Source organism: Chaetura pelagica, unplaced genomic scaffold, assembly GCF_000747805.2.
Source record: "Chaetura pelagica isolate M959 unplaced genomic scaffold, ChaPel_1.0 scaffold139, whole genome shotgun sequence".
NCBI classification, from domain to species: Eukaryota; Metazoa; Chordata; class Aves; order Apodiformes; family Apodidae; genus Chaetura; species Chaetura pelagica.
Window position 1 is genome coordinate 4,716,474 of NW_009970717.1, and position 16,332 is coordinate 4,732,805.

Genomic DNA, 16,332 nt, shown 5'->3' on the forward strand with positions numbered 1-16,332 from the left:
TACAGATCTCCTAATATTCCATGTGTAGGCCCAGGTTTAAGGGGACATTGATACCCCTGTAGGTATTGAATGAGGCCAAAGCTGAACTGCATAAAAACCAGTTCAGGCAACTTTTATCAGTGTTGCAGTGGTTTTGAAGAGGTCAGGGATGAGCAATTAGTGCACTGTTTGTCTTGATTTCTTTTCTAACCTTCTCTCTCTCTTATTATATTTAAAGCAGATTAAAAACATAGCTCAAAAAAAAAAAAAAGGCAAAGAGATAATGACATCACTTAACAATAGACCAATTTAAATTGAGATAATCAGGTTAACTTCCAAATGGTTTGTTTAATTTAGCTTGAACAGAACAATGAATCTCTAAATTGAAGAAGTGATTTTGAAATCCTTGTGTTAACTCTTGGCAATAAATTCCACACTTTGTGCTTTTATCCACAGTTTGACCAATTGATTGTTATAACTATTCAAACTTAGTTTTCTTTCTGCAAGTATTTCTGTAACACATTTACATCTTACTGTACTTCTCAAGAGAATATGGCCTCTTAATACAAGTTTGAAAATATGCTATCATAGGGAAAATATATTAAAAAAGGATTTCTTTTTTTTTAACTTCTGAAATACTGCCAAAGTTAAACCTCACATGGGTAGACAGATGACATTTTAGTACTTTTAGGTCCTTTAGATTTAAAGAATTGTCAAAACTGACTTCTAAAACAAGTTTCTTTACTGCCAGAATCCTTGGTAACAATATTTTATCATCATATATCATCTTTATGTATTGAAAATTTCTTGAAATAGGTAGACAAATCCTTGCAGTATTGCTTTAACACTAACGTGATTTCAAATATAATAAGTGTTTTAATGTAGCTTTTTCATGCTTTTAATATGTTACATATCTTTAAAAACTATATGATATAATGAAAAGTTAAAACCACCTTTCTTCCAAAAGCAGTTCTTAATTTGTGTGTTGCAGATCATATCATGGTCATCCTCATTAGTCCAGTTGGTATGCATGTTTATAAATCCTTAGAAGTGAACAAGTTAAAGAAGTTTTTGCTAGAAGACTTAGATGATTAGATTATAGGGGATCAGAAAAACCTGTTTTACTTTTGCTGGCATACATTGCTTTACTTGCACAGGTCTGTTAAGCCATCTTGTCAGTGCTGAACAGGTTTTACTGGTGTTTCATTCACATTTTAACTGGAAAAAGAAATAGTAATAAACAGCATTTGTAGCCTGTGCCTTGCCTTCTGATGTTTCTGTTTCAAATCTGTGCTCAGATGTGTGTGTCTGATGGGACTACTCCAAGCATTATAGCGAAGTCTAAGTAAGGTCTATATCTGTTGTGAGACTTGTGGGGTTTTGACCAAAATGAATTTCCAGTTATATTTTGTTTAAAGTCTGAGGCTGGATGGAAACCAGACCCCACACACTGCCTGTAGCAGTAGATCATTTATCTGATACAGATGAGTTACCTTACAGTCATCTGCACTGGCAGGAGAATGGACTAGAAGACCCACTAGATCTTCCTGGCTCTGATGTTTTGTGATTTATCTATGTCTGGATATAGTCAGAAGCACAACTCTATGGCAGTAGCATCTTATTACTACAATGCTAGCCCTGTGTGTTTTCCAGCCCTCATGTCCACTAACTCCTTTTGTCTCTTCATTTATTTGTTTTGCTGTAGTGTCCAGAGGCTTTGTCAGATCGGTGATTCCTTTGCATTAGAGTAACTTTATGAGCAACTGAAAGACATTTTACAGGCTTCAGTGACAGACTGAGTCTTGCCCTTGATGCTTAGGCAAGTCTGTTAGCTGGTAGTCCAACTTTCTTAAAAGGCTTTGGTAGCTCTGATTTCATGCACCTGTAGGAGAAGACATGCTGTGATGTGCTCTCCTCAGCTCCCATGAGGGAAATGTAAGTCCTATTAAAAGCACATGAGCATAACTCTACACATACACGTAGAGAGTTTTCTTTCTCACAAAATGTTTTACAAATTCTTTATCAATAAAGTAGGAGGAGAAGCAAATAATGTTTGGGCATTTGCTGTTGGTTTGCTTTACTTTGTTGTGGTTTTTTTATTTGTTGTTGTTGTGGTGTTTTTTTTTTAAACTCATTGAGTTCTGAGTTGTATAGATCTTGATTTCTGGGAAAAACTACAAAACTTTTAAAGTGTGAAGGAGAAATTTTATATGAATGCACGTATTTTAATAAACATCTTTATTTTTATTTCTTACAAGATGTTCTCTGAAGAGGCCTTTGGTATTCACTGGTGAACATATTAAACTTCTGGGTACAGATAATTCTATTTTCTGTTTAATCTCTGTGGTCCACTATTGTTTTCCAGGGACACCTTGATATTCTGCAAAATCTGTTGGTCCTGGTGACACTTGACCTAATAACTGAAAATTTATAAAAGAGAGAGTAGATTTGCTTGTCTTTTGACATTGTTCTTTGGTGGGACATTTTATGGCTCCACATACTATTTTTTGTCAGCAGATATAAGAGTGTACTCATAGTCAAATCACAACTTGGGAGCCTGTTCTTCCGTGGTTGACAGCTATTGAAAAGAGTCTTCAAGGGCTGTTTTTCACAGATCTCTTCCTGGATGAGAAAAGTAAAATGGAACTACTCCAGAAAAAGAATCCCTAAATGTCATTGAGCTTAAACATCAAAACCTCTTGAAACTGGGGAGGTGGTGGTGATGGTATTGCAGGGAACAGAGGGAAAATTGCTGAGATTGTAAATCTCTTGTTTTATTCAATTGTCTTTTAGAGAAAAACAAAACATAGAAACCCCCAAACCCAAACAAAACAAACTTCTTGAATATGATTGAGAATCTGAGAGATTCTGGAAATGACATGAAGAAATGTCACCCTCTGCTCAATAGGAATTTGACAGAGGCTGGCTGCATGCAGGAAACAAATGATGCAACAGAGGGAGCATTGAGAAAAACAGAAATAAATGGGAGGAAAGAGTTACTCTGGAAAGAAACATTTAATATAAATTAGACCAGTATTTAAGACCTAAGAAGACTTCCTTGTTTGAAACCAAAAATCAGATGATTCATCTGTAAATTATCATGTTTCTAAGATATTTTATTGGAGTCTTTTATTCCTGGTTGGATTTGTTAGGTGTTGCAGCCTTGCCCACAGATAAAATTTGGCCTCAGAGTATATAAGCACTGGGAAAAATATGTTGTATTCATATAAATATATTCTAGAAAATCCTTCATCCTCACAGAAAAAAAAAAAAAATCAGATGATTCATCTGTAAATTATCATTACCTATACTCTTGAGTTGATACAGCTGTTTCTGAGACTTTTTTATCTATGCAGTTTCAAATAAAGCTTTTGGGAAGAGTTTTTTTCAGGTTATTTTAGATCCTGCAGTTCTGTGATCACAGCAGAATATAAACTTTCCTTATGAGCAGAGCGGGGCTTCCAGTTTTTCTTGCTCTGATGCTCGCAAAGATTCTGCAGACAGAATAAGGTAAACACAAGTCAGTTAGATCTCCCAAATTTGTCTTTGAAAGAAGACAGAATAAAACAATATTGCTATTTAATATTTGATCTACTTAATTGATTGCAGCACAACCTGAACACAATGTGACATACATAAAATGGAAGTCTAACTTGGTGAAAGATAGGACAGAAGGATTTATAGAGTAGATTCTTAAGAGAGAGATGTTTCATTATGTGACAGTAATGGTGACTCATTTTAGGTTCTCTGCTAGTTTGAGATGCAATGTTGTTATTTCTGTGATTTTTTAATTTATTTTTTTTTTTCCTGGCTACCTTTTGGTATTCCTGGGTTGTTCCTGGATCCATGTGAAGACTGTGCTAGGATTAGGATGAGAGTAGGAAAAGTGGTCTCAGTGCACCTAAATGGCTGGAGAGGCTCGAGTTACTTCTTTTATCCTTATCTAGTCTTTCCCCTCTGATAGTTTCCAGCTTGGGCAGTTGATTCAGTGTCTCTGTTATGGAAAATTCAAATAAATTATCTGTTTATAATAATGTTCTGGGCTAAGATGGATTTGGCATTAGCTGATTTTTGTGCAGCTGGAAGAGGCAGACCAACCAATCTTTCATATTAGGCTTTTGGAACTGAAAAACACTGGAGTGAATCTTCTCTTCATTGAGTTGGCACAATGTGAGGAGTTATGGTTGGTATTAATCCACTTTATGGACAAAAGGACTGCCCTCTTGTGATTGTATGCAACGTAGCATTTAAGTTTAGTCAGCATTTGTTCTGTGTCTGTAGAACTGGATATTTGTGTAGGGGTGTGGATTTGTCTTTATGATACTTCGGTATTTCTCAGTTTATCACATATTTGACTGAAACTTGCATACTTTAATTGGGTGTCTAACTAACTAACTGTTATCAATTTTTACAACCATATTAATCATGGCATTTGCCTGATCCCCCATGTAAGGATACTTCAATGATTGAAACAGTTAGCAGGCGGAAGTGAGCAGTAAAGTTATGGATTAATTTTATGTGCATCTTTACTTTGGAGAGGTGCATAGTGCCACTTGCTTGGAATTAAAGTTATCTTCAGCCAGACAGTAAGACATCAATTAAATGTTCTCAATGTTTGAGGGGGAAAAAAAAAGAAATTATCCTGAAAAATCTTGAATTACCTCAAAGATATAAAATAGTGTTTCCCAACAGTGACCACTGAGAATTTTCTGAATTGGTAACAGCAATTCACAATGATGCAGGACTTCCATATGTAGATTCTCACTGCAGTTGCTTTCCTATGCTTTCAAACAGGATTTTTAATATTTATTTTTTTGTGGTAAAAGCTGGCATATGCAACACGTTATTCACTTCTGCTGTGTGTAGAAATATGGAAAAGACAGCAGTTATGAATTATGATTCTCCATTTGGAACTTTAGTCTCTTCTTATTTTGCTAACTGGACCCAAAATGGAGAGGGCCAGATTTTCATCTGGCTTCCTTAACTGAGGCCTCAAACTCTATGAGCACATTCATTTTTCATGCTGCAAGCAGAAGCGCTCTGAAATCATGTGGGTGCAATTAAGATTTCAGAGCCTGCTGAAAATACACTCCAGAATACCATTTTTCTGCATTTTAATGTATTATAACTGACATATTGCATGTTTTAAGTTGTTTTTTAATTCCAGTTTAACCACAATTAAATCATAGACGTTGTATGATAAATTTTATTCATACATTTAAATGCACGTGGAAAAAATGAGATCTGTTTAGCAAGTTGTTACATAAATAACTTGATTGAGTAAAAAATGATTATGTGATTTAAACAAATTATTAGTGATGCCAATAGCTTAATGACACTGTAGTAGATGAATCTCTGTCAGAGAGGATCATTGCCACTGCATATTGTGTTTTGAAATTTGAATGCATTTTCTCACACTGTACAAATCTGTTAACTCTTTGACATTTATAGAAATACTTCTTGTGAATAAAAGCTAGTAACAGAATAACTTAGAACACAGTTGGCATTCTGACAGTGCAACTGAGGCACAAACTTCCGGACAACATTGTACATTTTGAGATATCAAAAAATATCCACATTGAATTAAGTATAGAAACATGCATGGCTCAGAAGTTACTGTTGTAGACAGCACGTATCTTAAATTTAAATAAGATCAAAGGCTGACTGCATTTGAAGCATACATAAGAATAATAGGGTGAATTTTTTTTTTCTCTTTGTGGTGGTACTGTGCCTTATTAAAGCCTAGAGATTGGCTTTCTGCATAAACATTTTTCCTTTTCCTGTTTATTTTTTTCTTGTTTTTTTTTTTTTTTTTTTTTTTATACTGTTTTCCTTTTCTGCTGTTTTTAAGCTTCTGTACACAGTTACCCCATTGTGGTAGCATTTGTCAAGTCATGTGGATCTAGAAACTGTTTCCAGTATTTTTTTAAATTAAAAAGCTCTCAAGCTTAAACCCTCTCTTCTTTTACTGGAAATGGGGATCATGATGTTTTCACCAGATCACCTTTCATTTCATCTGCTGTATTGTGGAAATATTTCCTGCCTCAGAACAACTTCATTTTTTAAATCCATATTAGAATAAAAATAGGATTGACACTTCACCATAACTTTACATATAGTTGCATCTGCAAAAATATGAAGTGTTTTTATATGTTACTAACAGAAGGGTTTTGTTAGGTGTTGGTTACATGGACTTATGACTGCAAATGTGCTGCCTACAACTTGCCCCTTGTCCTTGGACACTTTGCATTCTCTTCACTGTAATCTAATGAAGAAGCCTTGATGAACCTCCAGTGGCTTTCTGCTTAGCACACTGGTTGTTTTGGTTCACATTTTGAGCCTCGTGTCTGTGCCTAAGTTTGAGCTGAGTCTAAGATGGCTCATAAAGTCTTGGGGCCCTGCCTTCCTAAAAAATTTCCTCTAGATGCACCAACTGTGGAGGCTGTTTTGAGTATCTAAGGAAGTAAACTATGACTTAATGTGCCTTTTGTGCTGCAAATAATCAAGGATTTTGCAGCATTATACCTTTATGGGTTTTAAGAAGATCTGTGTGTTTAATTGATATTATCTTCTAAAAATCCTGAAATATAAGGCAAGAAGTAGCTATTTAATTACATATACATAAAAATGTATTTAGTCTATTTAGTTAAAGGCCTTCTATGGGAGATAATTAAACACATGAAAGCAGAATCTTCTGGTGCTTGGGTACGGAAGCCTTGGTGCTGACATGAGACAGGCCATACATGCACCACATCTCTTAATCTTGGAATCCAAAAAACCCCACTTGCGTTATAGTCTGAAAAGTTTGTATTTCTTCATTAGCTGTTCCCAAGGCACCAAAAATTCCAGAGGATGTCAAAGTACATTAATTTTTATCACAACATGGAATCTTTCAGGTCTGAATGGCAGCAGGCAGCTGCTAGGGGCTTTCTGAACTCTATTGCAGCTCTATATATCTCTAGGCAAAACAGAGGAAGGACTTGTCATTGGCAAGTGATGTGTTCAAAATGCATGAAGTGTTTTATTGTTTGAATGATCAGCCGTGGTCTCAAAAACATTTGCAAAGGAGTTAGCTGTTTTCAGTGGGAAATATCACAAATATGAATAGAAATAGAAATAATAATTGACCTTCCTTGTGAGTTGTAGCTTTCTTTGTTCGAACAAGTACTTACTGTGTACAAATTAAATTTATATATTTGGAAGTATGTGCAGAAACAACAAATCATTCCATGATTACTGTGAAAGTCAGTTTGAGGGCAACATTACAAAGTGTTAATATTAAATGTTAAAAATAATTAAATTTGTAAATGTTTTGTTATTTAATATTGGGACTGAAGTTCTCTTCAAAAGTTAAACTTTAAAATGTTCACAGTATTTGAAATTGCTTCTGCACCCCATTAAGAAGAAAAGTAGGGCTCTCAAATTCCCCTCGAGCTAAAATGACAGAATTTTTCTTCAAAGGAAGGTAACTTACTAATATCTGGAGGTGCATGATGAGGTAGGTTTAGGTGTTTGGGGTTTTTTTTCCTGCTGTTTGTTAGTTCTAAATCTATCGAGACCTCTGTGTTTCTTGTCCAAACTTTTATGAAGCTGTTTACTGAGGATTTTATAGGACTAATGAATAATGATTGAGAGATGATTGACCTATATGGCAGCATGCAGATGATATATTATGAAGACATAGGGGCAGCTTCTCATAATAATTCCCATGTATTTGGTATGAAGGAAGAAGCAGAACAGTTTCAGCCCACTCCCATTAATCTCTTGGAAGTGGGGCAGAAGTATTTGCTGATCAACAGTGTCAAATCCTGCAAAGAAATCCAGTAGAATGAATTTGAGAGAATTTTCTATGCTTCTGGCAGGAGGTCATCCATCAGGGCACTAAGTCCTGTGTTAGTGGCTTGCCTTAAAATGAAGCCTGTCTGACAAGGATCCACAATTCTGTCTGCTGACAGGTCACAATAAAGGGTATTTCTGCTGACTTTTCAGTCAGTATTTTTAGAAAAGAAAAGTTACACATTAAACATTCTTTTTCAAAATTCATTGAGTTAAGCAGTACTTGTGTGTGTTTTCATCAAACAAGTGAGTATTTTTGGGTCAGTGTTAGATTGTGCATGGTCCTGAGATTTCCTGCTGCTGTCTGACTATTAGTCATTTTCTTGTTAGTTTCACATTGGTGCTGCTGATAAAACTGAGAGGGATTTTGGAAGATAATTGTTTAATTCACCCTTTTTCTAGGGAGCCATAAGCCTAGCCTGCACATAGATTATTTCCTTTGTGAATAAAGACATTCCCTGACAGAAGGAACTACCACTTTCTAACTTTGAAAGAAAGCTACATGGGTGTTCAGATTTATGGGATGAAAAAGTTTGATGGGCTGTAACTTGGCTTCTTTATGGAAGAGAAGTCACAACTCTCTGCCTTCTTTACTGGCCGTGCCATAGGTCTACAGTTGCTTATGGGACTTTGGGGATATGGTGAGGCCTTTTCTGTTGAATTTCTGTGTAATTCCAAACAGTGTGAACTTTTCAAATCACTTGAGAAGTGCCCCAGATGGTGTGACATTCTGCTTCATGGGAAGATTTGAAAGTATTCCCTTTGCATAATTTCTGGTTAACTATTTCATTACATCTGAAATGGGAGAACACCAAAGCCAAGAGCTCATGTTGACATTTTGGTGGTGTTTGTTTAACCTCCTAGTGCACAGGCTACACTTATTCAAAAATATTATTCTTGCCTTTGCAAATCATCAGTAATTAATTCCCTTGGAAATATCTGCTGCAGCATACAGTCAGCTTGGGAGGCTACTGACAGATCATAGTTTCACATCAGGTGCTAACAAATTGATTATTAAGTTTCATACCTAACTGATTTATAGCAACAACTTAATTTCTGTTTCTCTCTAATGTATTCACTTACTGTATTTTCAAATAGTGCAGAGCATTTGGACTGCTTTCTTGCTTCTAATGGTGAATTGAGCACAGTATATGAGATCTGAATGACTTGCCCAGTGCAAGGGTTAGTGATGTATCACGGAATTGTGAAGTGCACAAGACACCAGATGGTTTTCAACTGAGATATTCACAATTAAGAATGTTCTTATAAATGCTACGTACCTTTTATTGTTCACTAAATTTTAGCTGTACTTAGCAGCACAGTGAGAGTTTTCTAGAATTGCTGTGTAGGTTGCAGTTAAAGCAGTGTATTGTTAAGTCTCAGTCATGCTGTGAAGGGTAAGAAACAGCAACTACATGCGATGATGGAGCAGCTTATGTTCGATTCCCAGTGCATACTTAAATTGTAACGGCAGACCCTGATAGCTCACTTGGTGTGATGTAAGTCACTGACTGAAGACATTTTAAGGACACATAGGGGTAAATTTTTAAAACACTCTGCTAAGTTTTAAGTGTTTCCAGAAATATCAAATAGGTGCCGTGGTAAGAGGGAGCAGCTTGGTAATGTCAATACCATGAGTGAACACCACAGAAAATTTTCCTTTGCTGCTGACATTTTTTTGTTGGCCTTCGATGTGCCTTTCATGTAGAAATAAAAACTATTTTAAACTGAGTGGGTATTTTTTTTTTCTTCCCTTGGGCTCAGGAAGAGGGCTAATGTAGATTGCAGCAATGTTTTTAATGAACTTGTGAAATCAAGGTCACAGTTCTACTATCACTTAAAAATACTCCTGTCATAAAGTGAAGCTGTAGTGCCAGATGTGTGCTATGAATTGTCATGTATCTTAAAAATTTTGTTCCTGTATAATGATAGGTATGGTGATATAGAGCTCTGCACCATTGAGATTAGAATCTGTCATCTGTGGCTGAAATTCTTAACTATAAGGTGGCTGTTATATAGGTCATCTCCTTCATTCCTGGCGTGTAAATGTCCAGGTCACAAAAACTTAAGATGACAATTTTCAGTAGTTGGACCTTTGTTAGCACCCTGATGAGAGATACCAATAGCTTAATGGACATGGATCCAAATGTGAGAGGTGGTTCTTAGCTGAAATGAAGCACAGCAGCAGTGTCATGATACAACCCTTTAGGTTTCTTTTCTGTGATATTTTCTAGAGAAATCAGTTTTTTAACCGTTTAAAACCACTAATGTCAATTAAAAGTAAATTAATTCTAAAAGGGAATCTGATATTACTTTTCCAGTATAATACTAGCTTAAAATGTCTCTGAATTTATTTTCAAATTTCTTTACAGATTTTTCTAATAGCATATTGTAAATACTTTAAACTTTAATATCTTTAATTACTTTAAAAAATGAGAACAAAATGTTTTTTGAAAAACACAAGTATCATGAAGAGGACTGAAACACAATTTTGTTTCCTTTATAAAACCCAATTAAATGCCCTCAGTTTAAAAGTGACTAACACTTACAGTTTTATAATTCTAGAAGCTTTATTTTAATTCATTGAGCTGACAGGTGTAGGTATAGAGTGCAAATTTTGCCTCTGGTAATTATTGTGTAATTAGTATTACTGAAGGATACTACAATTTGGGTAGATGGGATGCGGTTTTTGTTGACATGCGAGTTCTTTGTTTCTTAATGTGTCATGTAACTTCATAATACATATAACAATTATCAAATAGAATTATGAACTTTTTAAAAAGTGCCATATTTGCTTTTGCAGGGGCTGGTAATGATATTTTTTGCTTTACTGCTGTACTCGTGAGCCTCATTTCTCAGACAGAAGGCTCTTATACCAAAAATCACATTTATTTGGAGAAGCCTGTTCTTTTTCCCCAGCAGATTTACAAATCTGTAAATTAATTCCTGCTAGAGCTTTTCATAAACTCTCAGAAGAGATGATGAATCATCCAAAGTTTCCACACATACACTCTCAGTTTTCATGAGGCTTTGTTTTCCTCTTGGCAGATGCATCTCGAACAGGCAAAATGAACTCAGGTTTAAAACATTTTGATAAAATATGCCTCAAAAGGTCAGGTGCCTTTAAAAAATATGATCCTGCATATCTTAGTAAATAGCCTTCCTGTGCTGTGTTACTGAGAGGCTGTGGTGATGAAAAAAATAACTGCCTGTGTTTGAGCAGAAAGAGAGAACCTTGACTTTAATAGGACAGTCCCCCTTTATCTTCAATTTCTGTTATGGGTGTAGTTTGTAGGTGAAGATATTACATGTCTAAATGTCACTGACCAAAAGGCAAATCAGAAATTTAGCACTTCAGAAAATGAGCTTCTCAAAGTACTCAGATGTTTCATACTGCTTCTGAAGCTTTTTGTTAAAATTGTCCAAGTTGGCACAGATATTAGATTGTTACCTTACTAAAGCAGACTACGTTGGTAACTTCCCAGTGGGTTTCAAGTTGGAATTTATTTTAGTAAGGAAATACAGCTGACTGTTTATGTTGCTGCCTATGTAACACCTTCAGCATTCAGCTGGGGAGCATTTGATGCCCACAGAAATGTGTTGGGTTTTTTTTCAATCTGGACTATCAAAATCTGGGGTTTTCAAACAGTCCTGAAGGAATCTAATTACTTATGTTGGTTTCACAGCCTGGGGCTTAATGTTGAACATTATTTTCCAGAATTCCTTTTGCAGATGCTCAGAGTTGCAGGATGTGTCCTTCAACCACTCAGAAAAATTATGACTCTGGATCTCCTGTCATCTTTTGTGTGCAGGGCTATAAGGAAGTACTTGAAAAGAACAGAGGGCAAGCAACTATTTTTCCTAGCTGTGCTTCATTTATTTTCTTTAGAATTAGGGTTTATGTTGGGTGGTTGATTTTATATCATGGGATTTGTTCATTTGTAGTAAAGACATAATAGGCTGGAACAGGTTAAACAAACAAATGTCACAGATCTTAATATTGTGGTGTTAGGACATCACAGGTATTAGTGCACAGTTAGTGCAGCAATGAAAGGTATTTGACAGTCGTACTTTCATGCAACCTTTCCTGTTTAATTATACGAGGGCCAGGGATGCCAGAGACAGCCTCTCAGGTCTGAGGTTTTCAGCTTAAGTATGCTTGCTGAGGTCTGCTGCATCGGGCTCTGCCTCAAGGACAAGAATACACTCTTGGTGCCAAGGTTTCCTGAGAGATGAAATAATCTAGCAAATGTAGACCCGTCTGAGGTCTGAGAACCAGAGTCTTTGCCGTGTTTCAAAGGATTTGAAAAAAGATAAGAAGGAATAGAAAGGGTGGTGTTGTCCTTGATCTTGCTGTGGAGGTTGGGAGGGATGCAAGATGTATAGCAGATTACAGGGGAGACATCAAGGAATTGTAAGTTTTCTGGACCCAGTTTTTGAATGAGAGAGGTATGTGGCAGTCTAGATTCTTTTCTCGTTTAGTTTGTTAGAACCATAGCCTTTCCAAAGTCAATTGGGAATGCTTCATTTCAAGTTCCTTCATTGTGGCATTTCTATTTAAACTGGGATAGCTGAATTCAGTGAGGAAGGATTTTGTCTTAAGGATCTCATATGTACTGTGTGCAGTCTTTTCACCAAAGATTACAGCTTCTGGAGGACACTTTTATTTTCCAACTACACCCAATACCTACCTTGTCCCTGTTCACAGAGTAATTAATTATATGTATTTCAGTAAGGTTTCCTTTTCCTGATTTGATTTTATTCAATACTTCTGATTATTCAGGCCTCTTCACATACTGATCTGCAATGCTGCTGTGTTTGGTGTTCCCTGGGGCTTGACGGAGGATGGCCTGGAGACCACCTTCCAGGTGAACCACTTGGGACATTTCTATCTTGTCCAGCTTCTGGAAGATGTTTTGTGCCAGTCATCTCCTGCTAGGGTTGTGGTGGTGTCCTCTGAGTCACACAGGTAGGTGAACATTACCTTTGACTTAGCTGAAATCTCCAGTCCTTAGAATGTGAAATGGCTATGGCAGAACTGCAAAAGTTTTTGAAAACTAAAGGCACTGCTCTAAAGCATTAGCATTTAAATAATCTTTTTTAAAATAGAAGCATTACTAATGCCTGTGGATGTTACTGGATTTGGCTCTGTTGCTGGATAAAGTGTGTTCTAGTTTTATAACAGTGTGTAGGTATTTTTTTGATCATTCTTTGTATGAATGCAGATTTTCACTGCATTTCAGACCACTCATTGATTTTGCAAGGAGATGGAATAATAATTGATTAAATCTGAATGGCATGACCTATATTGATTTGTCATTCAACAACTTCAACATCTTACCAAGAAGAATGTGGAGTTATTTTAGCAGGAGAAACAATGCAATTAAAAACTGCTAGATGAAATCCAATTGTTTTATAATGAGAAATTAGGGAATTCAATGCAGACATTAGCTGTGTAATTGTAAAATGGGAAGTAGTGTGGTTAACACGTATTAGAAATCTGGCCATGCCTCTTTTTGTGAATTTTTTAATTAAAATGTTAGATGCTGGTCTTTTCTCCTGCAGGAGAATTACAGTTGGCAAAAAAGGCAATGATGAGGTTTGCCTTATTTCAGACAAGCTTGTGGTGTTTGTGTTAATAACTGAAAAGACAGATTTGATTTAAATAAAGTTCCTTGTGCAAAATGCATGCCCCAATTCAGAATTTTAGTGGGTATGAACTACTTGCTGCATTCTGACTTAGTTCAGGGAATGCAGGATTAGGCCTGTAATGTTCAGCCTTAAACATTACTGTTGATTTTTATTTCACTTTTGGTCATGAGTAACAGCTCTAGGAAAGCCAAAGGAAGAATGTGTAAGTGTTCTTTCCCCCCTACCCCCCTTTCATATTTCTGAAATGTTTTAGTGACCCAGAATGAAGCTTATTTTTTTAATCATGTTTCCATAAAATGTAACCCCAGGGACCTGGTAGAGAGAGACCAGCCAAGGGTCAGGCTGAAACCTTTATCACTTCCAAACACAGGGGCTTATGGTATAAATGACACACTGCAGATAGATTTACTTTTACCATTTTAAATTTATGATGGCTGAAATGAAAGGAAGCAATAGAAAATGCCAGTAATAATCCTCCCCGGTGTTAAAAGACATGAAATGTCTAGTAATTAGGTGGTAACAAAATCTGGACATCCTTATCTTTGCAAATCACACCAGGTTTGTGAAAGCAAGTAGCAGAGTCCTGTTAGGAGAGAGGGAGGCTACTGCAGGGCAGACAAGATAGCTCTAGAAATAAATCTGCCAACTCCAATCACTTGCCAGATGTGGAGGGCACAACGGGATACAGATAAATGAGCTGTTATTTAATGGGAGATTATGTTGAATTGTCAGCTGCTTGTTCCCCTTTGTAAGTTTGTATCTCTGATAGTATTTTAAATGACATCTTTGTTTTTCACTGTATTAAGTGCTACGTGTAACTAGAGCTCACATCTCTGGAAATATTTATCTGTGTTTTTGAAAATATTTTTTTAAAGTGCTCATTGCTAAATTAGTAAGATCAGCTAAGATTCTCAGAAGCCCATCAAAAATAAGTAACAGTTTATGTTTGAATAAAAAATAAACACAGCTAGCACATTTCCCTTCTTCTAAGGGGTCCAATTGATGTACTATGTCATACCTTAACACTTAAACTGATCATTGTAAATAACTACCTTTCTCTCCAAAATCTGTTAAATGGCAAGAAGTTGATGTAAGGAGTTAGTTTAGACATTAGGTATTACTGGGTAGTAGTAGTTTCTGACCTACTTGAGAACTCTGAGCCCTAAACTATGTCGTAAAACAGAAGTGTTGGTATCTAATTACTTCCATAAACCTTGGCTGGGACTTTTTGCTGAAGTCAAGACCCCCTGTGAGGGGAAAAATAAAGCCCCATGTTTGCAGAAAATATTATACTAGCCTGCTCCAAGGCAAAATATTTATTTGCCTCTCTGGTTCTTCATTCGATTTTAGTTACTTCTCTGGATTCAGCACAAATGAATTCAGTTGAAATTAAGCTTTTGGGTGCTTTAAGCACATCATATTAAAATCAGAATAATAAGTAGGTTGACTTTCATTCTGTCTTTATTTCTGTGTTGTTAATTTGATTGTACAGGCCTTATCTGACTGAATTCAATGAGATTGCTGACATAAGTAAGATTGACTCCCATAAGCACTGGCAGGAACGGACTCAAAATATGCCACCGTGCTTCCATTATACAGGACACACAAAGTATTCTATTTATGGATTATTTTTGGTGTGATAAATTACTACTTGAGGAATGAATATAGGAAATTCCACCCAGAATAGTCTTGTTAATTTTGGAAATATGTTTTTTTCTAACAAAAAATTATGAAAGAGAAATTTTTTGCTGAAAGAGAAGGGCTAATTCTGCAAGATACAGAACATACTGGATGCCTCTTGAGTTCAAGTACTGTATTTGCGCTTCTCTGAGTGTATTATAATTCTGCTCACAGAATGAATGTAGAAATTTGAGCTGATCTCTTCATTTCTGGGCATGAGATACAAAATTAGTAAAGATATTTTAAAACATTTTTCTAGTGTGTACTATAATTATGTTTATCCCTGTCCTCCCCAGCTGATTCTGAAAACTCCAAGTATTAAAAAAGAGCTTGCTAAATCCTTTTTATTTTTAGTAGGTCTTCTGAGTGAAACATAGATCTGTAACTAAATGTAGCATTGTTTTCTAATCTTAAGCTATACCAATAAAATAAATTAAACAAACAAACATATATATATATAAAGATTTTAAGAATTGGGTGGGGAAATACTATATGGAAACTTACTTTTTTTTTTTCACCTAACTGTCTTTAGAACAAGCACTACCTTGTTATTAAGAAGAAAAAAAAAAAAAGAAAAGGAAAGAAACAAACAGCTGGTGTTTAATGACTCTGTCAGACCCAATTAAAAAACATCAACTAGTTACTTTGATTTGTGTTCAGCCATGCCATGGGTATACTTAAAAACATTATACTCTGCCAGAACTCATTTTGGCTTTGTTTATGTTTATCTTTTAAACATATAAGACTATTGATGGCAAGTTACCAAGGTTATAACCCCTTTATATTCATCAATTTTTAATCTAAAAAAGAGTCTAAGAGGCAGTGAGACTCATCCATAGTTACTTGAACACTTAAATGAAAGTATGCAGTATGTGAACACTGGATGAAATAGTCAGGGGAAGAAGGGGAAATGGAAGGATACTGGTTTTTCTCTGCTTCTACTGCAGAGTTATTTTATGTATTTCTTCCAAGTTCATTGTGCTTTTGTGGATCTTCAGTGAAATCTCTTTTTGGATTTAAAATAAAGTGACGTGTAAGTTGTATCTGATGCCTTTGAATCATTAAAGCAATTTTTTACTTGTTTTTATTTATAATTTGCTTTTGGTAATTATTCAATACTTTTACTGCTATGTTAGGTCTCAAGCAGTTTCCAGTAGATGCTTTCAACTACTAAATAAGCTGTTT

At 35.7% G+C, this 16,332-nt stretch overlaps 1 protein-coding gene across 1 annotated transcript in view; it reads left to right on the forward strand.

The window, feature by feature from the left end:
- Window positions 1–16,332, forward strand: part of WWOX (WW domain containing oxidoreductase) — a 476,245-nt gene that overhangs the window by 92,667 nt on the left and 367,246 nt on the right. Inside the window, exon 6 of the mRNA XM_010006189.1 lies at window positions 12,599–12,784. Within this exon, the coding sequence (XP_010004491.1) occupies window positions 12,599–12,784 (186 nt within the window). The remainder of the gene's footprint in view (window positions 1–12,598; window positions 12,785–16,332) is intronic.